The sequence below is a fragment of the Anomaloglossus baeobatrachus genome, chromosome 5 (genome assembly GCF_048569485.1).
Source record: "Anomaloglossus baeobatrachus isolate aAnoBae1 chromosome 5, aAnoBae1.hap1, whole genome shotgun sequence".
Taxonomy (NCBI): domain Eukaryota; kingdom Metazoa; phylum Chordata; class Amphibia; order Anura; family Aromobatidae; genus Anomaloglossus; species Anomaloglossus baeobatrachus.
Genome location: NC_134357.1, coordinates 335,603,051 through 335,628,383, shown reverse-complemented (window position 1 = coordinate 335,628,383; position 25,333 = coordinate 335,603,051). Strand labels below are relative to the sequence as shown.

Here is a 25,333-nt window from a genome sequence, read left to right as displayed (position 1 = left end):
ATGTTTACATCCTGCTCATCTCCGCCCCTCCGCCGCCATTGGCCGCCTGCCGTTTGACGTCGCTGTGACGCCGCACGACCCGCCCCCTTAGGAAGGAGGCGGGTCGCCGGCCAGAGCAACGTCGCAGGGCATGTGAGTGCATGTGAAGCTGGTGTAGCGATAATTATCGTTACGCCAGCTATCACAAGATATCGTACCTGCGACAGGGGCGGGGACTATCGCGTGCGACATTGCAGCATCGGCTTGTGATGTCGCAACATGCAAAGCCCGCCTAAGAGTGAGAAGATTACAAATCGGAATCCGAATAGAGAGGATATTACAGAACAAAATCCTACCAGTGAGGATATTACATAGCAGAATACTAGCAGTGAGAAGATTACACAGCAGAATCCTAGCAGTGAGGATATTATAGAGAAGAATCCTAATAGTGAGGATATTATAGAATGGAATATTAACAGTGAGGATATTACAGAGCAGAATCCTAACAGTGCGGATATTACAGAACAGAATTGTAAAACTGAGGATATTGCAGAGCAGAATCCTAACAGTGAGAATATTACAGAATGGAATCCTAAGAGTGAGAAAATTACAAAGCAGAATCCTAACAGTAAGGATATTATAGAGAAGAATCCCTAACAGTGAAGATATTACAGAGCAGAATCCTAGCAGTGAGGATATTACAGAGCAGAATCTTAACAGTGAGTATATTACAGATCAGATTCCTAACAGTGAGGATATTACAGATCAGAATCCTAACAGTGAAGATATTACAAAATGGAAGCCTAAAGGGTGCTTTACACGCTGCGACATCGCTAACGATATATCGTCGTCGTCCCGTTGTTAGTGACGCACATTCGGCGCCGTTAGCGACATCGCAGCGTGTGACACCATGGAGCGACGATCAATGATCGCAAAAACGTCAAAAACCGTTCATCGTTGACACGTCGCTCCTTTCCTTAATATCGTTGCTGCTGCAGGTACGATGTTGTTCGTCGTTACTGCGGCATCACACATCACTACGTGTGACACCGCAGGAACGACGAACATCTCCTACCTTCGTCCACCGGAAAAGAAGGAAGGAAGGAGGTGGGCGGGATCTTCCGCCCGCTCATCTCCGCCCCTCCGCTTTTATTGGACAGCTGCCGTGTGATGTCGCTGTGACGCCACATGAATCGCCCCCTTAGAAAGGAGGCGGTTCGCCGGCCAGAGCGATGTCGCAGGGAAGGTAAGTCCGTGTGACAGGTGTAAGCGATGTTGTGCACCACAGGCAGCGGGGGGGGGGTGGGTACGCTCGCTAGCGATATCGATATTGCAGCGTGCAAAGTACCCTAAAGAGTGAGGATATTTCAGAGTAGAATCCAATGAGTGAGAATATTACAAACAGAATCCTAACAGAGCGGATATTACAAAGAATCCTAACAATAAAAATATGACAGAGACGAATCATAACAATAATGTTATATAGCAGAATTTTAACAGTAAAAATATTACATAGCGGAATCCTAACAGGGATAATACTACACACTACATACTGTTATGAAGTAGCATGCTACAGTCATTGCTGAAGTTGCTGCCTGGCCCAGAAAACTTCATTTGAGATGGATTTTTACAATAAATGTAGATGGAGTTAGTGTGAAGGCAATTTCAATAAAGCTTACCTCAGCTGCTGTAAATTTCTCCCTGGGTCCAGCAGTGATCCAGAGCTTGATACCCGACAACTTATCAGGTGTAATGTCTTCTTTCAAACTAAAAAAAAAATAAAGTTACCAAAGACTACGCATACACCAGGGGCCTCAGAAAAAGCTGTGCTTTAAAAGGCCCTGTTACACGCAACGACATCGCTAACGAGATATCGCTGGGGTCACAGAATTCGTGACGCACATCCGGCCTTGTTAGCGATGTCGTTACGTGTGACACGTACGAGCGACCGCTAACGATCAGAAATACTCACCAAATCGTTGATTGTTGACACGTCGTTCATTTTCCAAATATTGTTGCTCGTTCAGGACGCAGGTTGTTCGTCGTTCCTGAGGCAGCACACATCGCTACGTTTGACACCCCGGGAACGATGAACAACAGCGTTCCTGCGTCCTCTGGCAACGAGGTGGGAGTGACGTTCATGCGGCTGCTCTCCGCTCCTCCGCTTCTATTGGCGGGCCGCTGTGTGACGTCGCTGTGATGCTGCACGAACCGCCCCCTTAAAAAAGAGATTGTTCGCTGCAGACAGCGACGTCGCTAGGAAGGTATGTGTGTGTGATGCGTACTACTGATATTGTTCGCCACGGGCAGTGATTTTCCCGTGACGCACGCACGACGGGGGCGACAATATCGTTCCGTGTAAAGCAGCCTTTAATCGATGAGATGTGATGTTGTGGATTAAAGAATTTGGAAATGATTATGTCATCGACATAAACAAAACTATATTTATACGATATCTTGAGGAATTGACTACTGCTTTATCAATTCTGATCAAGTCCATGGACTATGGCATCAATATGTTATCAGTGCAGATCTAAGAAAGACACTCACTGATTAAAAGAAGAAGAAGCTACTCTGCTGAGTGAAGCAAACACAGAGCCACCATCAGGCTTGTGCTGCGTCTGGTATTGCAGCTCGGACAGATTTACAAGAATGTAGAGGAGTTACACATAAGAACAAAACAAAACAGCAACTCCCAAGGGAAGCAATATTTGGACTTGCACATATTGATCCCATATACGAACAATATACCATGAAAGGGAACCTGCCATGCACCCAGGCTTCAGAAGAAGGAAGACCAAGATGGCCGAAAGAGGAGGCAGCGGTCCCGGAGAACAGCGCCACCCTTTTGACCAGTTTGAACCGTAGCGAACTCCTAGGTGAGTATTATTATTATTATTATTTATTATTATAGTGCCATCAGTTCCATCACTTTACATGTGAAAAGGGGTATACATAATAGGAACAAGTACAATAATCATAGACAATACAAGGCACAGACAGGTACATGAGGATAGAGGTCCCTGTCCGCGAGGGCTCACAGTCTACGAGGGATAGCCGAGGATGCAGTAGGTGAGGGTAGAGCTGATTGTGCGGTGCTGTATCAGACTGAGGGTTACGGCAGGTTGTAGGCTTGTTGGAAGACGTGGATCTACAGGTTCCTTTTGAAGCTTGTCAAGGTAGGCGAGAGTCTGATGTGTTGTGGCAGAGCATTCCAGAGTATGGGGGAGGCACAGGAGGAATCTTGTATGCGATGGTGGGAAGAGGAGATGAGAGGGGAGTAGAGAAGGAGATCTTGTGAGAATTGAAGGTTACGTGCAGGTAAGTATTGGGAGACTAGGTCACAGATGTAAGGAGGAGACAGGTTGTGGATGGCTTTGTATGACATGGTTAGTGTTTTGAACTGGAGTCGTTGGGCAATGGGAAGCCAGGGATTGGCAGAGAGGAGAGGTCGGGGAGTAGCGGGGGGACAGGTGGATTAGCCTGGCAGCATAGTTTAGAATAGATTGTAGGGGTGCGAGACTGTTAGAAGGGAGGCCTACGAAGCAGGAGGTTGCAATAATCCAGACAGGAGATAATAAGGGCATGTACTAGGGTTTTTGCAGCTTCTTGGGAAAGGAATATACGGATCCGGGAAATATTTTTGAGTTGGAGGCGGCAGGAGGTGAAGAGGGCTTGGATGTGTGGCTTGAAAGAGAGACCAGAGTCTAGGATTACTCCCAGGCAGTGAGCACGTGGCACTGGGGAAAGTGAGCAGCCATTGACATTGATGGATATATCAGGAGGGGGGGGGGTGAGTGAGGCGGATGAAGGATAATGAATTCTGTTTTGTCAATGTTCAGTTTTAGGAATCGAGCAGAGAAAAAGGATGAAGTAGCAGACAGACATTATGATTTTTATGCTCTACACAGCGGCCTGGGCTCTTATATAGAGCATGTTAGAATGCTGTATATAAGAGCCCACAGGTGGTGGCAGCAGCTTATAGGCCCCAAATCTGGTGACAGGTTCCCTTTAAGTACTATACATATTGAACTGTGTACTAGGGAATATGATTGTCATTACAGTAGATATATGGCTGGAGGAAAAACACTAAAAAAAAGAGAATTTTGTTACTTACCGTAAATTCTTTTTCTTATAGTTCCGTCATGGGAGACCCAAACCATGGGTGTATAGCTACTGCCCCTGGAGGACACACAAAGTTACTACACTCAAAAACGTGTAGCTCCTCCCTCCTAGCATATACACCCCCTGCTAGCCAGATCTAGCCAGTTTAGTGCAAAAGCTACAGGAGGACATCCACCCACAAGAAGAGACAGAGTAAAGTCCGGAAGAACCGGAACCTCTGTCTACAACAATAACAGCCGGTGAAGACACACGGAACAAGAAACCTGCCAACAGGCAATAGGGAGGGTGCTGGGTCTCCCATGACGGAACTATAAGAAAAAGAATTTACGGTAAGTAACAAAATTCTCTTTTTCTTTATCGTTCCTATGGGAGACCCAAACCATGGGACGTTCAAAAGCAGTCCATGGGTGGGAATAAACAGACAACTGAGAAGCAGGCAAACCTAACTTCACAAATGGGCGACAGACGCCGGAAAAATGCGTCTGCCCAAGCCCACGTCTGCCAAAGCATGAGCATGCCTTGGGTAGTGCTTCGAAAAAGTATGCAGACTAATTCGAGCTGCAGTCTGACAGACCTACTGAGCCATAACCTGGTGCCTGAAAGCCCAAAAAAAAGGCGCCGACAGGTCTGACCAAATGTGCTCTGATCCCCGGCGGGGAAGGCACTTGAGTACACTCGTAGGTCTCGGAAATGGCCGACCTAAGCCAACGATCAGGGTCGGCTTAGATGCCGAGAGACCGCTACGCTGACGAACAGTCAGCACCAGAGAGGTGCACCGCCTAATAACGGCGGTGCGCGACACATAGGAAGGCAGGAAAATTGCCCCGGATAAGGTGGAAGCAGTAACCACCTTAGGGAAAAAAGTCCGGAGTCGGACGAAGACCACCTTGTCTTGATGCAAAAGACCAAAAAAAGGGGGCGACTCCGAGAGAGTGCAGCCAGAACTCTCTGGCGGGAAATTATAGCCACTAGAAAGAGTACTTTCTGTGAAAGATGAAACAAAGAAACCTCCCCAAGAAGCGCAAAGGGGGGTTTCCGGGAACCGGGAGGACCGGATTAAGGTCCCAGGTCTCCATAGGCCGCCGGAAAGGCGGAATGATGTGAGATGCGCCCTTAAAGGAGCGCACCGGAGCCAGCCGGACGATACGCCGCTGGCACATACTGACAGAGCCGAGACCTGTCCCTTAATGAGGGATAGTCCTAGCTGTAGACCGGACTGTGGAAGGGACAGGAGGGTCGGCAAGGCCAAAAAGGTCAAAGGACACTTTGGAGCTCGAGTCATAGTGGAGATGACTTCAGGAAGGATATCAGAAGTCGCCAAGATCCAGGACTCAAGAGCTACGCCGTCAATCTGAGAATCCAGAATTCTGACGGGAAAAAACGGACCTCTTGAGAAAAGGTCTGAACGGTCCGGAAGATGCCATGGCAACCCAACGGACAGAAGGAGCAGGTCAGAGTACCAAGCCTGCTTGGGTCAGTCTGGAAGAATGACCCGACGGCCCCCTTTACCGATCTTGCGCAGGACTCTGGACAAGAGGTAGAGGGTGAAATTCGTAAAGAGACAAAGCTGGGATCAAACATGAACCAGTGTGTCTACCGCAAAACCTGAGGATTGTGGACCACGGTTGGACAGCTGAAATAGCCTGCCTCGTAGTTTTCACATCTAGGATGTGGACTGCGGATACGGTGGACTAGGAGTCCCTTGTCCACTGAAGAATGTTGAGCCGCCAAGATTGCCAGGCGGCTGAGTGTCCCGCCCTGGAAGCTGATGTAGGAAAACGCTGTCACGTTGTCCGACTGGACTCGAATGTGCCTAGCCGCCCACAGATGGTTAGAGAGCCAGAAATACAGCTCTGATTTCCAGCACATTGATCCAGAGGGCTGATTCGGACAGAGTCCAAGCGCCCTGCGCTCCACGGTGGAGATATACTGCTCCCAAGGCGGATAGGCTAGCATCCTGGTGAGGATCACCCGGGACGGGCCAGAAAGGAGCGCCCCTGAGACAGAGTGGCCGAAGCCACCACTGAAACGAGCCCCTGGTCAGTGGCGAAGCCACCACCCCGTGGGAGGATTGAGTTCGCTTGTACAGCGGAAAACATCCAGTCTCAGAGGACTCAGACGCAGGAGAAACTGGGCAAGGAACAGCTTCCATTGACGCCCTGAGAACCTCTGGTTCGAAGACAGAGTGGACTTGGACAGAAAGACAAGCCACCCGAATAGGTCAGAGTGGCGAGAGTGAGCGAAGCACTCTGCTAAGAGTCAGCACTGGATGAAGCCCCGACAAGAAGGCCGTCCAGGGCAAAAGATCACTGCCAAACCCTAGGGGGGCAGGACCCTAATCACAGCTGCCCCAATGAGAATAATCGAGGGGCCTTGGCTAACCCCAAGGGAAGAGCCACGAATTGGACCACTCCGATTGTCAAAACGTAGTCAACGCTGGTGTGAAACTGCGATTGACTCCTGCCGATAGGCATCTCTGATGCCGATGGCTGCTAGGGAATCTCCTTGGGTTCTTGATTGATCCGGTGAAAAAAACACACGGAACAAAACCAAGACTCCATGTGAAAACGCCACACCTGGCTATGCTTGAAAAGCTAAAGATCCAGGTCGGAAGGCACCGCCCTCTTCGGGGACTAGGAATAGATTTAAGCAAAAATCTCAGAACCGTTCCCAGTCGGGAACCGGTACAATTACTCCATTGGCCTGCAAGAAATGCCACGGCCTGTGAGAAGGCGGCGGCCTTGGAGCCGGGAGGAGTTGACAGAAAAAATCTGTTTGGCGGGTGGACAGAAGTCCATCCTATAGCCAAGGGAGATATAATCTTGCCCCCACTGAACGGAGACGTGTTAGAACCCTACGTCGCCAAGTGGAGAGAGCCTGCCACCGACCAAGGAGGTTGTTGGCGTGGCTAAATAGCTCGGAGGAAGCTGACTCAGTGACAGCATCTCCTGCGGTCTTCTGAAGACGCAGCTTCGAGCCATTTGGTTCTATGAACCTAGGCCGAGCTAGAGGACGATCAGATGGAGGAATGGAAACCACCGAAACCTCAACTGATTCCTGCCCTGGACAGGTTCCCTGGTTTAGGTTTGTGGCAAGGAAGAACACTCCCCGCCAAGAGCTTCCTTAATTTCACCCAGTTGGTTCCGAGGAAACTGGTCCCACCAAGGGGGAGCCCAGCAAGGAACCTCCATAGAGGCATCTGCCTTCCAATTCCGAAGCCACAGGAGCCTGCGGATAGCGAGGAGGGTAGCCCAGACCACCGCCGTGCGGCGTCCAGCATGGCAGACCTGGCATAGGATGAAAAGACTGAAGTCTGGAAGTTCAGGCAATCGTTTTGGGCATAGAGTCCCTGTGAGAGAATGCATCTCCTCCAGAGAAGCAGAGAAGGTACAAAAAAACCGCACTGCTGTAAAGCTGAGGAGAACGAAGCTCCTGCCGTCCCCATACCGACTTGGCCCAAAGGACAACCGGGCGGACCGCAGAACCTTAAGTGAGGAGCCATCAGCCACTGACATAACGGTCCGGGCTGAGCCACCTGAGGTGTATGAGCCCACTTCTTGACCACCATTGGTGGACAGGGGAAACACAGTCCTCAGAATCACGCTTCATGGGAAGCGACTGTCAGAGCGGACCCTGGGCTAGTCACAGGGGCCTGAAAACTGGAGTGGTTAAGGAACACACGTTGTGTTCACCTAGATAAGGTAACACCGGCGGATTGAGGTCCAGTACAAAATTAATGTACCGTAGAATCCATATAGAGGTGCCGTCAGCCACTGATACAACTATCCGGGCTGAAAGTCTAGACACCGGAGTGGCTACCCTTGGCGAATGAGTACACTCCTTGACCACCTCTGATGGGAGGGGGAGACAGGCAGCAGAACCCCGCTGTGGGGTCTGCAGGATAGGCTGTGGGCTTGGACGCAGCGGGCTGAAAACTGGAGTGGTTAAGGAACACACTCCTCGTCCTGTTAAAGGTATACTGATGCCTTTCTGCCAGCGGGGAATACTCCCCTGATCAGGCGGATGGAGGTCCAGTACAGACGCAATCCAATAATTCGCATCTGCGTCACCTACGGACGGATCAATTTACAAAAAGTAGCGTCCGAGCCCGTGGTAGAGACATCCTCCTCGTCCAGTGAGTCAGCTCGTAATCGGAGCTGCGGGACGGGGAGGACAGGGGACCCTGCGTCTCCCTGTCAGGAGGACGGGGTCTGAGCCCAGAAGGAGAGTCCCTTGTGAGCTTTGCTGAGCGAAGCAGAAAACGCCCTGAGAAGGGGGCTGCATGCTCAGCAGATGCCGGGACAGCCGACCCCTGGAAATAGGATTCCCACGGGGGTCAGCCACCGAAACCGGAGCAGCTGGAGGGACCATTAATGAGCCCCCAAGCTGAGGGGCCACAGTGGTTATGAGCTCGGTATAGCCGTACGAGACTACCTGCAGTGGATAATAAAAAACAGCCTGCAGCCTCGCTCTGTGAGACATGCTGCAGAGGTGGGGGCTCTGTCTAGAATGTCTAGAATACCCAAGACAGGGGTTCAGCCTGGGGAGACTCCCGGCTGAGGCATCTTGACCACCATTCCACCACATAAGAACCATTACAGTGTGCCGGTTCAGGCAATATGAGGTTACATGCAGAGCATGTAGTGTACAGCCTTGGAGCTTTGCTCCTAGAGTGAGACATGCTGCTGAGGAGGAGGTTCTATAATAAAGAATTAACTCCTTCAGAATGCCCTGAGAGTGTATAAAAGTGCACAACCAGAGGTTGTGACTTATCAGGCCGCCATTATGAGTGCCATCCGAATTCCAAGCCTGGACCCCCAGCCAGTATTCACTCCCTCTGCACTGCAGAGCAGCCAGCGCCGACCAGTGTACTAAGACGCTGAGAAAATGGCGCCAGAGTGAGGGGGGGGGCGGGGGTTAACCCAGTAGCGGGAATCGGAGGGCGAAGGAGATGTACAGGGGAGGGAATCATCTCCTCAAAAAGGAGTGTCCTCCCCTGTGCAGAGCGGCCGGCGGGCGGCTCTGCAGTGTACCCCTGCATGACTGACATGCAGGGGAACGAAACGAAACTAGGCCGCGGCTGAAGCCGGGGCCTAGAGTTATGCATGCGGCCGAGAATCAGGCATCATCGGCGCGGTTCTCAGTAAAAACCGTGGAACCGGCCGGAACACAGTAAAAAAGCAGCATTATCAAGCAATCACTGTCCCCCCCAATAAAAGTGCCCCACATTGCAGAAGGACCCTCTGAATAAACGTCTCTATACTTAGCTTTGAGACGCAGGGCCCAGTCCCTGTGGGGTGGGGGTCAGTGCTCCGTCCAGCAGGGTCCTGCAAAAGGGCTGCGGATGGAGGCCGGTCTCCTGCAAGGCAGTGAGAACCGTGTTGGCTCCAACTTCAAGCCAGAGCCCCTAAGGGATGGTGAAGGAGCGCGGAATGAAGGGCTCCTGCCCTGAAGTCAACCTTAACAGCACCGCCGCCAGGGGGGTGAGAAGGGACATGCCGGGAGTCCAGTGGACCCGCTTTTCTTCCAAATCTTTAGAAAAAATGAAAAATCAAAAAAGGATGCATGTGTGTGTGTGATCCTCCTGACACAAAGCAAGAAACTGGCTAGATCTGGCTAGCAGGGGGTGTATATGCTAACAGGGAGGAGCTACACGTTTTTGAGTGTAGTAACTTTGTGTGTCCTCCGGGGGCAGTAGCTATACACCCATGGTTTGGGTCTCCCATAGGAACGATAAAGAAAATGGCTCCTTTTTGGGGAGCATGTCATTTCCATGTGTTGCATTGTCTTTCATTTGCCATACAAAACTCTATTGCCCTGCTGTACTCACTGCAATCAATTGATCACCTAGACGGCTTCATTCACTATTTGATAACTTATAGTGCCTACAAGTAGTATTCAACCCCCTGCAGATTTAGCAGGTTTACACATTCGGAATTAACTTGGCATTGTGACATTTGGACTGTAGATCAGCCTGGAAGTGTGAAATGCACTGCAGCAAAAAAGAATGTTATTTTTTTTTTCTTTTTTTTTAAATTGTGAAAAGTTTATTCAGAGGGTCATATATTATTCAACCCCTCAATCCACCAGAATTCTGTTTGGTTCCCCTAAAGTATTAAGAAGTATTTCAGGCACAAAGAACAATGAGCTTCACATGTTTGGATTAATTATCTCTTTTTCCAGCCTTTTCTGACTAATTAAGACCCTCCCCAAACTTGTGAACAGCACTCATACTTGGTCAACATGGGAAAGACAAAGGAGCATTCCAAGGCCATCAGAGACAAGATCGTGGAGGGTCACAAGGCTGGCAAGGGGTACAAAACCCTTTCCAAGGAGTTGGGCCTACCTGTCTCCACTGTTGGGAGCATCATCTGGAAGTGGAAGGCTTATGGAACTACTGTTAGCCTTCCACGGCCTGGACAGCCTTTGAAAGTTTCCACCCGTGCTGAGGCCAGACTTGTCCGAAGAGTCAAGGCTAACCCAAGGACAACAAGGAAGGAGCTCCGGGAAGATCTCATGGCAGTGGGGACATTGGTTTCAGTCAATACCATAAGTAACGTACTCCACCGCAATGGTCTCCGTTCCAGACGAGCCCGTAAGGTACCTTTACTTTCAAAGCGTCATGTCAAGGCTCGTCTACAGTTTGCTCATGATCACTTGGAGGACTCTGAGACAGACTGGTTCAAGGTTCTCTGGTCTGATGAGACCAAGATTGAGATCTTTGGTGCCAACCACACACGTGACGTTTGGAGACTGGATGGCACTGCATACGACCCCAAGAATACCATCCCTACAGTCAAGCATGGTGGTGGCAGCATCATGCTGTGGGGCTGTTTCTCAGCCAAGGGGCCTGGCCATCTGGTCCGCATCCATGGGAAGATGGATAGCACGGCCTACCTGGAGATTTTGGCCAAGAACCTCCGCTCCTCCATCAAGGATCTTAAGATGGGTCGTCATTTCATCTTCCAACAAGACAACGACCCAAAGCACACAGCCAAGAAAACCAAGGCCTGGTTCAAGAGGGAAAAAATCAAGGTGTTGCAGTGGCCTAGTCAGTCTCCTGACCTTAACCCAATTGAAAACATGTGGAAGGAGCTCAAGATTAAAGTCCACATGAGACACCCAAAGAACCTAGATAACTTGGAGAAGATCTGCATGGAGGAGTGGGCCAAGATAACTCCAGAGACCTGTGCCGGCCTGATCAGGTCTTATAAAAGACGATTATTAGCTGTAATTGCAAACAAGGGTTATTCCACAAAATATTAAACCTAGGGGTTGAATAATAATTGACCCACACTTTTATGTTGAAAATGTATTAAAATTTAACTGAGCAACATAACTTGTTGGTTTGTAAGATTTATGCATCTGTTAATAAATCCTGCTCTTGTTTGACGTTTGCAGGCTCTAACTTATTTGCATCTTATCAAACCTGCTAAATCTGCAGGGGGTTGAATACTACTTGTAGGCACTGTATCGGACTGCTTGGTGCGGTTTTGATAGAATCCCTGTTTTTTCTGCTGTAGATGTAGTGATGGTTAGAATGCTGAGCTCTGTATAACTCTGCCCACACCACTGATTGGTAATTTTCTTGTGTACTTTGCTAATTCTCAGCAAGCTGACAATCAGTGGTGGAGCGGGGTTAAACAGATGAGCTGGACTGGCTTGCACATGAGACCTAGTCTGGCAGTGACAGTCTTCTGCTGATAAAACACTGATTGTATTGAAACTACAGCACACAACCTAATAAGTGAGGTATCCCTGGAATCAGAGTCTCTACCCGTACATTATGCTGCTCTGAGATTCAATAGCAAAAACCTTCTGACAGATCCTCTTATAAAGTGATATGTCTTGGCAGTAAATTATTTTGAAATACTTCACCTTTGTATCTTCCAGTTGGCCCGGAGTCTTTTCTGTAGAGACTTGTACCCTCCACTCTCGTTCTTTGAGACATTGAACAAGATGGTGGTGCGATTCTCATGATCAGATGCAATCTAAGAAGAAAGAGTAAAACGTGAATAATTGGAAGTAATAGAAATTGGTCAGTTAGTAGACCGCATTACAGGAAAGAATTAGACTTATTTTTTTTTTTTGCAACATACCGTAATTTTCCGCTGTAAATCCTGAACATGTGCACAAGTTAAAAGTGACTATTATATATTCCTGCTGGTATCCTGAGTACTCTGGTTATTCATTTCTAAATCCACCATATCATTTCAGAGATATGGGCCATTTTATTCCAAGTTAGTTTTCTATGGTCTTTACTAAGGGGTCATACAGGATTCTCTGGGTTGGTATCTTTAGGCTATTCTGCATTATTTCCCTGTGAGCCCGGCCCCCTTAGTAATAACCATTGATAGCAGGGCTCGCGCCACGCAATAACCTGACATGAGAGCCATTGTTGTCACCGCTGGAGCGGTTCCCCCACACTTTACTCAGTCTTCCTGTGGGGGAACTTTTTCGGGCAAAGAGACTTTGTTCCTCCGATCAAGCTTATTCTAAAGAAGCTTCCCACATCAAACATAGATTGAGAACCAGAGGCTATTCTAACCAAACAATCAGTAGAGCATCGTCCATCGTAGACAGTCGGACCCGTTCCAGTTTGTTACTTGATCGCATCAAACCCACCACATATAAAGAGAAGATCACTTTTTCTACTCCATATAGTGTGGATTTTTTTCACATTAAAGATGCGATTTTACGGTTTCTTCCCCTTCTTGAACAGGATGTTACATTGAGGTCTGTTCTTTCTAGGGGAATTAATATTGTGGCGAAGAGAGCTTGCACAGTCGGTAACATGATCGCACCGACCGCTTACACAGTTCGTAACCCTTAGAAAACATGGCTTAGTGTCTCAGGTTCTTACAAGTGTAATTCCAATCGCTGCGGTCTTTGTAAATTTATGAATAACACCAAAATCATTACTAATGTTGACAATACAGATTATAGGATTAACTCATTTATTAATTGTGCCACTACTCATGTAGTGTATAAAGCCACATGTTCTATCTGTAACATGAGTTACATCGGTTGTACATCCAGATCTTTGAGGACCAGGTTATCTGAACACACTAGGATAACATCTTGCCTTGAACCAACTACTTCTAATAATCTTCCGTCACAAAAACGTTCCCTGTCGGGTCTTACCCGACACTTCATGGAACACCATTCAGCAGACTTTTCGTCGCTCATAGTTACTGGTGTGGAATTTGTTCCTAAGCCATTTCGAGGAGGTGACTGGTTTCAGGCACTTTTACACACTGAAGCTAAGTGGATACTTAAATTAAATACCCGACATCCGCATGGCCTGAATTATCGTTCTGATTTGAGATATATTTTCTGATCACTTATCCTGTCCTTTTCCCCTTCCCCCCCCCCCTCCCCCCCTCCCCTACTCCGTACAGCATATTATTACATTAGAACACTGACATCAATTATTTAGCCCGATTTTTATTTATTTGTGAGATACTGTCACCTTCCAGATTGGCTTCTTTATCATTGACATTATGTACATTTCATATACATTCATTTTACATTCACCATTTTTTTGTTTGCTCATCGCCCCCTTTCCCCCCCTCCCCCCCTCCTCCTCCCAGGTTACATGTTACATCATCACATAGGGATATTAATATGGATTACTCTGCCTGTATTGTATTATATATATATATTTTTTATTCATGAAATCTTCCCGTCATTTAAATTGACACCTTTATTACTAACATCTTATACACTTCATACATATTTATACATATATATATATATACATATTTTTCTACTTATTAATTATTTTTGTCGGTCTTATTTTACAATCATGCTATATGGTGTTCATTTTTTCATCAATTTATATCGATTTTCATTTATTTGCTGTGGTTAGGGAAGGTTTGCTAATCCTGCTTTTTCTGCTTTTTCTGCTTATAACCCATTGATTTTCATGTGATTTTTCGTTCAAAAAGAGTTTTTTTCATATATGGATGTTTATTTATATATGATATTATGGTTGTATATTTGTATACTTATCTCATGTATGTTGAACGTCCTTCTGTCTCTTAATTGGAGTGGGTACAGGTGGTTTGACTTGTTCCTTCCATTTACGGACTTTTTTCATTTCCGCCCCTTTTTCCTGGTGTGTATTTCATTTCCTCCCCTATATGAGTTGCTTCCAGCTAGGCATAGGTCACTTATGATTAAGGACTCCGTTGTTTTTACCCTTCCAGTCCGAAACGCGTAAAGTTTGCCTATGCGCCCATTGTAAATATGTTCCCTACTCCCGGTCTCTGATGATCTTTTAAATTTTTGCAATAAAGGATGTTTTTTTACTTTTAACCACGAGGATTTGTGCTGGATCCCTCCTTCCTTCGTTCTATTTCCTCATTACCTTGGCTGGCCTGGACCTTCCAGCGGATCCGTGCACCCAGGAGATTACAGCAGTGGAGTCGGCAGGTGAGCTGAAATACCCTCTTTTTTTCATGTCTAAGTGATGAGCGAGCACTACCATGCACGGGTGGTCGTAACAAGTAGTGATGAGCGAGCACTACCATGCACGGGTGCTCGTAACAAGTAGTGATGAGCGAGCACTACCATGCACGGGTGCTCGTAACAAGTAGTGATGAGCGAGCACTACCATGTTCGGGTGCTCAGTACTTGTAACAAGTAGTGATGAGCGAACACTACCATGCACGGGTGCTCGTAACGAGTAGTGATGAGCGAGCACTACCATGCACGGGTGCTTGCAACAAGTAGTGATGACCGAGCACTACCATGCACGGGTGCTCGTAACAAGTAGTGATGAGCGAGCACTACCATGCACGGGTGCTCGTAACAAGTAGTGATGAGCGAGCACTACCATGTTCGGGTGCTCAGTACTTGTAACAAGTAGTGATGAGCGAACACTACCATGCACGGGTGCTCGTAACGAGTAGTGATGAGCGAGCACTACCATGCACGGGTGCTTGCAACAAGTAGTGATGACCGAGCACTACCATGCACGGGTGCTCGTAACAAGTAGTGATGAGCGAGCACTACCATGCACGGGTGCTCGTAACAAGTAGTGATGAGCGAGCACTACCATGTTCGGGTGCTCAGTACTTGTAACAAGTAGTGATGAGCGAACACTACCATGCACGGGTGCTCGTAACGAGTAGTGATGAGCGAGCACTACCATGCACGGGTGCTTGCAACAAGTAGTGATGACCGAGCACTACCATGCACGGGTGCTTGTAACAAGTAGTGATGAGCGAGCACTACCATGCACGGGTGCTTGTAACAAGTAGTGATGAGCGAGCACTACCATGCACGGGTGCTCGTGACAAGTAGTGATGAGCGAGCACTACCATGCACGGGTGCTCGTAACAAGTAGTGATGAGCGAGCACTACCATGTTCGGGTGCTCAGTACTTGTAACAAGTAGTGATGAGCGAACACTACCATGCACGGGTGCTCGTAACGAGTAGTGATGAGCGAGCACTACCATGCACGGGTGCTTGTAACAAGTAGTGATGACCGAGCACTACCATGCACGGGTGCTTGTAACAAGTAGTGATGAGCGAGCACTACCATTCACGGGTGCTCGTAACAAGTAGTGATGAGCGAGCACTACCATGCACGGGTGCTCGTAACAAGTAGTGATGAGCGAGCACTACCATGCACGGGTGCTCGTAACAAGTAGTGATGAGCGAGCACTACCATGTTCGGGAGCTCAGTACTTGTAACAAGTAGTGATGAGCGAACACTACCATGCACGGGTGCTCGTAACGAGTAGTGATGAGCGAGCACTACCATGTTCGGGTGCTCAGTACTTGTAACAAGTAGTGATGAGCGAACACTACCATGCACGGGTGCTTGTAACAAGTAGTGATGAGCGAGCACTACCATGCACGGGTGCTCATTACAAGTAGTGATGAGCGAGCACTACCATGCACGGGTGCTCGTAACAAGTAGTGATGAGTGAGCACTATCATGCATGGGTGCTCGTAACAAGTAGTGATGAGTGAGCACTATCATGCACGGGTGCTCGTAACAAGTAGTGATGAGTGAGCACTATCATGCACGGGTGCTCGTAACAAGTAGTGATGAGTGAGCACTATCATGTACGGGTGCTCGTAACAAGTAGTGATGAGTGAGCACTACCATGCACGGGTGCTCGTAACAAGTAGTGATGAGCGAGCACTACCATGCACGGGTGCTCGTAACAAGTAGTGATGAGCGAGCACTACCATGCACGGGTGCTCGTAACAAGTAGTGATGAGTGAGCACTATCATGCATGGGTGCTCGTAACAAGTAGTGATGAGTGAGCACTATCATGCACGGGTGCTCGTAACAAGTAGTGATGAGTGAGCACTATCATGCACGGGTGCTCGTAACAAGTAGTGATGAGTGAGCACTATCATGTACGGGTGCTCGTAACAAGTAGTGATGAGTGAGCACTACCATGCACGGGTGCTCGTAACAAGTAGTGATGAGCGAGCACTACCATGCACGGGTGCTCGTAACAAGTAGTGATGAGCGAGCACTACCATGCACGGGTGCTCGTAACAAGTAGTGATGAGTGAGCACTATCATGCATGGGTGCTCGTAACAAGTAGTGATGAGTGAGCACTATCATGCACGGGTGCTCGTAACAAGTAGTGATGAGTGAGCACTATCATGCACGGGTGCTCGTAACAAGTAGTGATGAGTGAGCACTATCATGTACGGGTGCTCGTAACAAGTAGTGATGAGTGAGCACTACCATGCACGGGTGCTCGTAACAAGTAGTGATGAGCGAGCACTACCATGTTCGGGTGCTCAGTACTTGTAACAAGTAGTGATGAGCAAGCACTACCATGCTCGGGAGCTCGGTACAGATGAGTAGTGATGAGCGAGCACTACCATGCTCGGGAGCTCGGTACAGATAACGAGTAGTGATGAGTGGGCACTACCATGCTGTGGGGCTCGGTACTTGTAAGGCTGGGGCCACACGAGGCACTACTGCGATGCTCGCATGAGACTCGGCTCGTGCTGGCAGCACAGCAGGAGCCGAGTGTCATTCGAGTGTGCCTGCGTCTGAGGTCCGACCCTGTGAGCGGACCTCAGCTGCGGGGGGCGGGCCGGCGATGCGGAGGGGCGGACCAGAGCTGCAGAGGGGCGGGCCGGCACGGAGGAGGGGAGGGAGGGATTTCTCTCCCTCTCTCCTCCGTAGCCGGCTATTGTGATTCTCGCTCTGCACGCGTGGTACACCGGTGTACCGCGAGTGCAGTGCGATTTTTCTCTTGCCCCATTCACTTGAATGGGTGCGAGAGAAAGAGTCTCACCTTACAGTCGCAGCATGCTGAGATTGTTTTCTCGGTCCGATTAGGGCTGAGAAAATAATCGCTCATGTGTGCTGACACACAGGCTAGAATTGGTCTGAGGGGAATGCGATGTTTTATCGCACTCCACTCGCACCGATTTTCTCGCCGTGTGGCGTAGGCCTAACAAGTAGTGCTGAGTGGGCACTACCATGCTCGGTACTTGTAACAAGTAGTGAGGAGCAAGCACTAAAATGCTTGGTATTCATTAAGAGCAGTCGGACGCTTGGACGGGCTCGACTCATGTACAAAGTATAATGGAAGTCAATGGGGAACGCAAGCATATTTCTAGAAAATGTTCTGCAAAAATACTCGAGTTCTTCATTTACTTCCATTATACTCGGGTACTCAAGTTGTGCTAATCCCAGTGTTAGGAATACCGAGCACCCGAGCATGGTAGTGCTCGGTCATCACTAGAAATGACATCACCAATGCATCCGAAGACTGGAGCAGTGAAGAGAGGCAGCCCAGGACCCCGGGAGGAAAATGAAAAATAAGTCTGATATTTTATACATCATTAATAGAGATGAGCGAACCTGAAAAGTAAAGTTTGGTGTTCACACTGAACATGGACTTAACGAAAAAAACATTGTTCAAGTTCAGAATTCAGGAGCTTTACATGTGCTGACGACTCGATTGAGCACTGCTGTACTCGGGTACGCTCAGTGAGAGACGCTTGCAGTGTTTGATTGGCTCTCACTGGGGGTAACATCAGCGTTATCAGATATAGTGCGCACAAAAAAAATGGAAAAAACCTGCCCACCCTCCCCCGGAAGTGATCTGTTTATGGATGGCTGCATGTGGGCGAGACCCAAACTGCCCAATCAGTGACTTCCATTGGAGTTCCGGTCAAGTCGGGTCCAGAATTAAACTTTATCAAAAGTCCGGATGAACCCGTCAAACTGAACTTCCATGAGCCCGCTCATCTCTAGTCACTAAGTCTATAGGCCCTGTCACACACAGAGATAAATCTGCGGCAGATCTGTGGTTGCAGTGAAATTGTGGACAATCAGTGCCAGGTTTGTGGCTGTGTACAAATGGAACAATATGTCCATGATTTCACTGCAACCACAGATCTGCCAAAGATTTATCTCTGTGTGTGACGGGGCCTTATGAGCTAATAATCCTTGATGTTGGACAGCCCCTTTAAAGAGTTGTACCATCTGAGACATTTAGTATACCATAGGATCAAAGCTTGCTCTGCACCTTTTGGAGGTCCCACAGAAATGAATGGAGAGAGGTGTGCATACATAGCCACCTTTTCTTGACCGTGCCACAGGAGACAGATGAGAACTCCATCAATGAGATCTGCATTGATTGAACAATTGTAGCATAGGCTGTAGAGAACCCCTTTAAACAGAGGTGAATGAGCAATCCAAATGCTCTGCACCAAACTATATGTTTGACTTTGGATTTGGTTCAGATCCTAAATAGCGCACTCAATGAAATTCTGTAAAGATGGAGTTATTCCACTCCATAAGCATTGCTTCCGGGGAAAACATACAGTATGTGTACATTGAGACCAGGAAAGCCGACAAGGATTCATACCAGTGTGATGTACCAGCGTATCGCTAAATATGTCACTACTCAATGCCGTCTCATGCTTGTTCAGCTCACCGCTATTCCCCAAGAACAAAAGGATTGAGCACGCTTAAGTCTAAACCGGGCTTTACATGCTACGATATTTTTAGCAATTGCTGGCGATATCGTCCGCAAAAGCACCTGCCCCCGTCGTGCATGCAATATCGTGTGCAATATCGCTACGGCAGCGTCACACGCACTTACCTGGTCGGCGGTGATCACTGTGACTGCCGAACAATCCCTCCCTCAAGGGGGAGGTGCGTTTGGTGTCACGGCGATGTCACCGCGACGTCACTAAGCGGCCGGCTAATCAAAGCGGAGGGGCGGAGATGAGCGGGACGAACATCCCGCCCACCTCCTTCCTTCCTCATTCCGGGCGGGACGCAGGTAAGGTGAGGTTCCTCGCTCCTGCGGTGTCACACACAGCGATGTGTGCTACTGCAGGAACAACAACTATAAACAACCATTAACAATTTTTGGTTTTAGGACGACCTCTCCATGGTAAACGATTTTCACCACTTTGGAGGACGTTTAGGCTATGTGCGCACTAGAAAAGTGATTTTTCACAAGAAAATTTCTTGAGAAACTTCTGGGAGTTGAAGATTTCCGCACCTGCGGAAAAATCCGCGGGAAAAACGCATGCGGATTTGCCGCGGATTTACCGCAGGTTCGCCCCTGCGGTTTTGCAATAAATAATATAGATAATCGATAGACAGATAATGGATAGAGTGAAAGATGGATAGATGAACAGATAGATAGATAGATATATGAGAAAGACCTATATAATGTCCCACCCCCCTGCATAGTCTAAGCTGGCACCCTTTAGTGACTTTCATGTGGCACTAAGGGGTGCTTAGCCTTGTATTTAGCCATAAAACAAATAAATAATTAAAAAAAAACTGACGTGAGGTCCCCCCATCTTTTGTAGCCAGCTAGGGTAAAGCAGACGGCTGCAGCCTGCAAACCACAGCTGGCAGCTTCACCTTGGCTGGTAATCCAAAATAGAGGGCACCCCACGCTATTTTACATTAAATAAATAATTTAAAACAAAAAACGTGGTGTCCCCCCCAAATTGGATTACCAGCCAAGGTAAAGCGGACAGCTGTGGTCTGGTATTCTCAGACTAGGGAGGTCCACTGTTATTGGACACTCCCCAGCCTAAAAATAGCAGGCCGCAGCTGCCCCAGAAGTGGCGCATCCATTAGACGTGCCAATCCTGGCGCTTCGCCCCAACTCATCCCGTTGCCCTGGTGCGTTGGCAAATGAGGTAATATATGGGGTTGATGCCAGATGTGTAATGTCACCTGGCATCAAGCCCTGGGGTTGGTGAGGTCAGGCGTCTATCAGATACCCGACATCACCAACCCAGTTAGTAAGAAATAAAAAATAGACAACAAAAAAAGTTTTATTTGAAAAAACACTCCTCAATACATTCCCTCTTTAACCAATTTATTGAAAAGAACAATCAATTCCACGTCCGGCGTAATCCAATAAGGGAAGGGGGGTGCACGGCGATCCGTACCATAGTCGCTGTCCCAGTCAATGAAGAACAGAATGTTCCCCATTGGCTGGGAGAGCAATGCAGTGACCTGAGCTAACATCAATAGCCCAGGTCACTGCAGGGGATGCCGAGCGCTGCCATCAGGAGCATAGATGAGATCATTACCTGCTGTGATCATCTCCTGTACTGCTGACGTCAGCGCTGTCACTGACTTCTATGCCCGCCGCGTTGTCAGAAGTATTGCGAGAGCCCGTGACGTCACTGCTAGTGACAGTCTCGGGCCGACCGCGAGACGGGCATAGACAGCAGTGACAGCGGTGACGTCAGGAGGCAGGAGATCGTCACAGCAGGTAATGATCTCACCTCCTGACAGCAGCGATCGTCATCCCCGCGGCTGCCAGCACTGCAGGGTGTCAGTGTCTGCCTGCGCTGCCGCATGACAAGCTGCTGATACTGCGGGCAGACACTGATACCCTGCAGTGCAGTGTCAGTGTCTGCCTGTGTCAGTGTCTGCCTGTGCTGCAGCGTGACAAGCTGCCGATACTGCGGGCACACACTGACACTGCAGGGTGACAAGCTGCTGACACTGCGGGCACACACTGACACGCTGCAGGGCAGGCAGCGGCGGGGCCGGAGCGGGACACAGACTGCATGGGCACCCGCCGGACATCACACGGAAGTGCTTCTGTGCGGCGTCCAGGGAGTGTGACGTCTGTGTTTACTCTGCTCCGCTTCCTCTTCCTGGCATAATGACATCGCTTCCTGCAAAACCGCAGGCAGCGATGAGCATTACCGCAGGTAAATCGCGGCTATACCGGGGGTATACCGCACATCATTTGCTACCTGCGGTATACCCCCGGAATTTCGCGATTACATTACAGTGAATGGAGTGAAATACCGGGGGTATACCGCAGGTACCTGCGGAAAATAATGGACATGCTCATTTTCTCAAGGAAATTTCTTGAGAAAAATCCGCAGTGTGCGCACAGCTATTTTTTTTTCTCATAGGATTTGCTGGGAAATGTCTGCACAAAGATTGCAGACATTTCTCAAGAAATTTCCGCAGCAAATCCGCGGGCAAAACTGTCTAGTGCGCACAGAGCCTTAAGGTCGCTGGTAAGTGTTACACGCTGCGATACCGTTAATGACGCTGGATGTGCGTTACTAACGACGTGACCCGACGATAAAACATTAACGATATCGTAGCGTGTAAAGCCCCCTTAACTGTCAGGGGAACGTCGAGAAGCCCCCGTATAAATCAGGTGGTCCGCAAATCATTATCAAACCTTAGAATATACTATATAGGCCACTTTACACACAGAGATAAATCTTTGGCAGATCTGTGGTTGCAGTGAAATCATGGACATATGGTTCCATTTGTACACAGCCACAAACCTGGCACTGATTGTCTACAATTTCACTGCAACCACAGATCAACCACAGATCAACCACAGATCTACCACAGATCTACCACATATCTACCACAGATCTACCACAGATCTACCACAGATCTACCACAGATCAACCACAGATCTACCACAGATCTACCACAGATCTACCACAGATCTACCACAGATCTACCTCTGTGTGTGACAGGGCCTTATGTCCCAATTTGTTAGTCCACAAGGTATGATGTGGGTAACACCCAGTGTATGCCCAGACACACAATACACATCAGGATTAGTGTTGAGCGAGCATGCTTGTCACTACTTGGTACTCGCACGAGTATCACTGTACTCGGGCTACTCGGCGGGGACTGAGTAATTTCGCGATACTCGTGCTGTACTCGTGGTCTTCATGATGGCGCTCTTTTTACAGCCATCCCTTATGCAGGGATTGGCTGGCAGACCACTGCAATGCCACAGCCCTGTTACTTGTGGAATTGCAGTGATTGGCCGGCCCTCACAGCATGACCGTGCCTTTAGCCCGACACTTCCCCGCTCGGCTACGGCCCCTCCCGCACTCCACTCCGCGTGTATATATATATGCACGCTTACACACACACGCACGTTTTTTTTTTTAATTTACAGTTTTATGGTTTCTACATGCTGCCAGGGGTCATTTCATAATAATACTCGGGTCTCCCATAGGATAACATTGGGCTCGGTGCTCGGGCCAAGTACACGAGTATTTTGGGATGCTCGGGCCGAGCCTCGAGCACCCGAGCATTTTAGTACTCGCTCATCACTAATCAGGATCTATACCCATGACTTACAAAGTGTGGTCATGTCCTGTGCTGTACACTATCTGCCCCATCAGTCTAGTCCTAAGGCACCGAGGTTACAAGTATCCCTATAGATATCCCATGTGGATGAGAATAAGTACACCCTCCTCCCCACAGAATGGAGAGACATGGCCACCTATGTCATCGCATGTAATGATGACCATTGCGCAGCCCTCACAGGGCACTGCACACCTGGCCCACAGAAGCCAAACTGCGCTTTACCTCACAGGAGGCTTTTCCAGCCTAGATCTCAGTGTTATGACAGCTCGCTCACAATACGACTGCGATTCTGCAGCACAACAAAGAGTCATGTGACAGCTAGCTACAGACAGACGGACACTGTGGCAGGTCTGCCACTAGGAATTCTAGGGCCCCTGACTGGCATAATTTTGGGGCCCCCTTGAGACTCCACCCCAGCTCCGCCTCCACACCTCACACACAAGCCAATAATGAAGCGTGAAGGGGCCCCCCTTGTGTTGGGGTCCCGGACTAGTCCTGTTTGTCCCCCCTGGTGGCAGCCCTGACTGGTCACCAGATGATCCTAGCAAAAAACAAAGTGTTAAAACAACCTACGTTTTGCCAACAAACTTTATTGACAAAGTCCCTCAATACCTCTATGTAATATTTCAGTACAATAATTGGCACACATTTCAGTATGTAGTAGACCTTACAGCAGTTATGTGGTGGGCATGCTGGGGGCTGTAGTGCCCATAGTACGCCTGGAGTATTAACCCCTTCTATGATTCCACTACATATCTAATATACCCGCAGTGGTGGCAGCACAGTGAGGCCCCTGACGTTACCTGCTTGCTGACCCCCATCTTTCCTCCGAAGCCTCCGCGCTGCATTACAAGTATACAGGAGCCGCCGCTGCCTAGCAACCAAGCGCCGTCACGTGATGCTGGCCTGTTCTCCCCGCTCCCAGGGGTGACGTCTATCGGCCGCCAGGCTGCGGTGTGGTCCGGGGGTCCCGGGGTGAGGGGGACGCTGCCGGCATGTACGGGGGTCTGTGGGCGATACCAGAAAACCCACCCCCGGGCCTCAAGAATAGCAGGCCCGAGCAGCCATATTAGTAGTGGCAAATTCTCCTCAGAGTTCCCAGCATCCCTCGCTTTCCCAGTCGCAGGGCTAAAGTGACATGAAAACTGTTCTGTGGCCTGGCGCTCCCACCACCCATCTGCCTGGCACCCAGCTCTGTGGCAGACCGCCAGGGGTTAATGCACACCTTGTGGACTTCATGCGGATTTTCCACAACGTATCTGCAGCAAAATCCCAATGCGGATTTCATCCTGTGAGGTGTGCAGTGCAGGAAAGTGTTCACAGCATCTATGTATAATCTGCTCCAACCGCACCAAGCGTGTGTACCGTAATATTACCACACGTGACCATTCCCATGTACCGTAATATTACCACACGTGACCGTTCCCATGTACCGTAATATTACCACACGTGACCGTTCCCATGTACCGTAATATTACCACACGTGACCGTTCCCATGTACCGTAATATTACAACACATGACCGTTTCCATGTACCGTAATATTACCACACGTGACCGTTCCCATGTACCGTAATATTACTACACGTGACCGTTCCCATGTACCATATTACCACACATGACCGTTCCCATGTACCGTATAATTACCACACATGACCGTTCCCATGTACCGTAATATTACCACATGTGACCGTTTCCATGTACCGTAATATTTCCACACGTGACCGTTCCCATGTACCGTATTATTACCACACGTGACCGTTCCCATGTACCGTTTTATTACCACACGTGAACGTTCCCATGTACTGTAATATTACAACACATGACCGTTCCCACGTACCGTAATATTACAACACATGACCTATCCCATGTACCGTAATATTACAACACATGACCGTTCCCATGTACCGTAATATTACAACACATGACCGTTCCCATGTACCGTAATATTACCACACATGACCGTTCCCATGTACCGAGATATTACCACACGTGACCATTCCCATGTACCGTAATATTACTACACGTGACCGTTCCCATGTACCATATAATTACCACACATGACCGTTCCCATGTACCATATAATTACCACACATGACTGTTCCCATGTACCGTAATATTACCACACGTGACCGTTCCCATGTACCGTAATATTACCACACGTGACCGTTCCCATGTACCATATTACCACACGTGACCGTTCCCATGTACCGTATTATTACCACACGTGACCGTTCCCATGTACCGTAATATTACCACACGTGACCGTTCCCATGTACTGTATTATTACCACATGTGACCGTTCCCATGTACCGTAATATTACCACACGTGACCGTTCCCATGTACCGTAATATTACAACACATGACCGTTCCCATGTACCGTAATACCACACGTGACCGTTCCCATGTACCGTAATATTACCACACGTGACCGTTCCCATTTACTGTAATATTACAACACATGACCGATCCCATGTACCGTAATATTACAACACATGACCGATCCCATGTACCGTAATATTACAACACATGACCGTTCCCATGTACCGTAATACCACACGTGACCGTTCCCATGTACCGTAATATTACCACACGTGACCGT

General features: G+C 48.6%; 1 protein-coding gene and 1 long non-coding RNA gene across 4 annotated transcripts in view; one reads left to right on the top strand and one right to left on the bottom strand.

Annotated features, from left to right (window-relative positions):
- The window catches only part of IFT52 (intraflagellar transport 52), a 106,515-nt gene extending 82,691 nt beyond the window's left edge, over nucleotides 1–23,824 (bottom strand). The window contains exons 1-3 of the mRNA XM_075349839.1: nucleotides 23,536–23,824; nucleotides 11,983–12,095; nucleotides 1,659–1,746 (exon numbers count right to left, since the gene is read on the bottom strand). Of these exons, the coding sequence (XP_075205954.1) occupies nucleotides 1,659–1,746; nucleotides 11,983–12,095; nucleotides 23,536–23,580 (246 nt within the window). The 5' untranslated portion in view covers nucleotides 23,581–23,824. The remainder of the gene's footprint in view (nucleotides 1–1,658; nucleotides 1,747–11,982; nucleotides 12,096–23,535) is intronic.
- LOC142311427 (uncharacterized) overlaps nucleotides 23,628–25,333 on the top strand; it is a 225,553-nt gene continuing 223,847 nt past the window's right edge. For all 3 annotated transcript variants that reach the window (XR_012754268.1, XR_012754266.1, XR_012754267.1), the window contains exon 1: nucleotides 23,628–24,028. This is a non-coding gene — a long non-coding RNA (uncharacterized LOC142311427). The remainder of the gene's footprint in view (nucleotides 24,029–25,333) is intronic.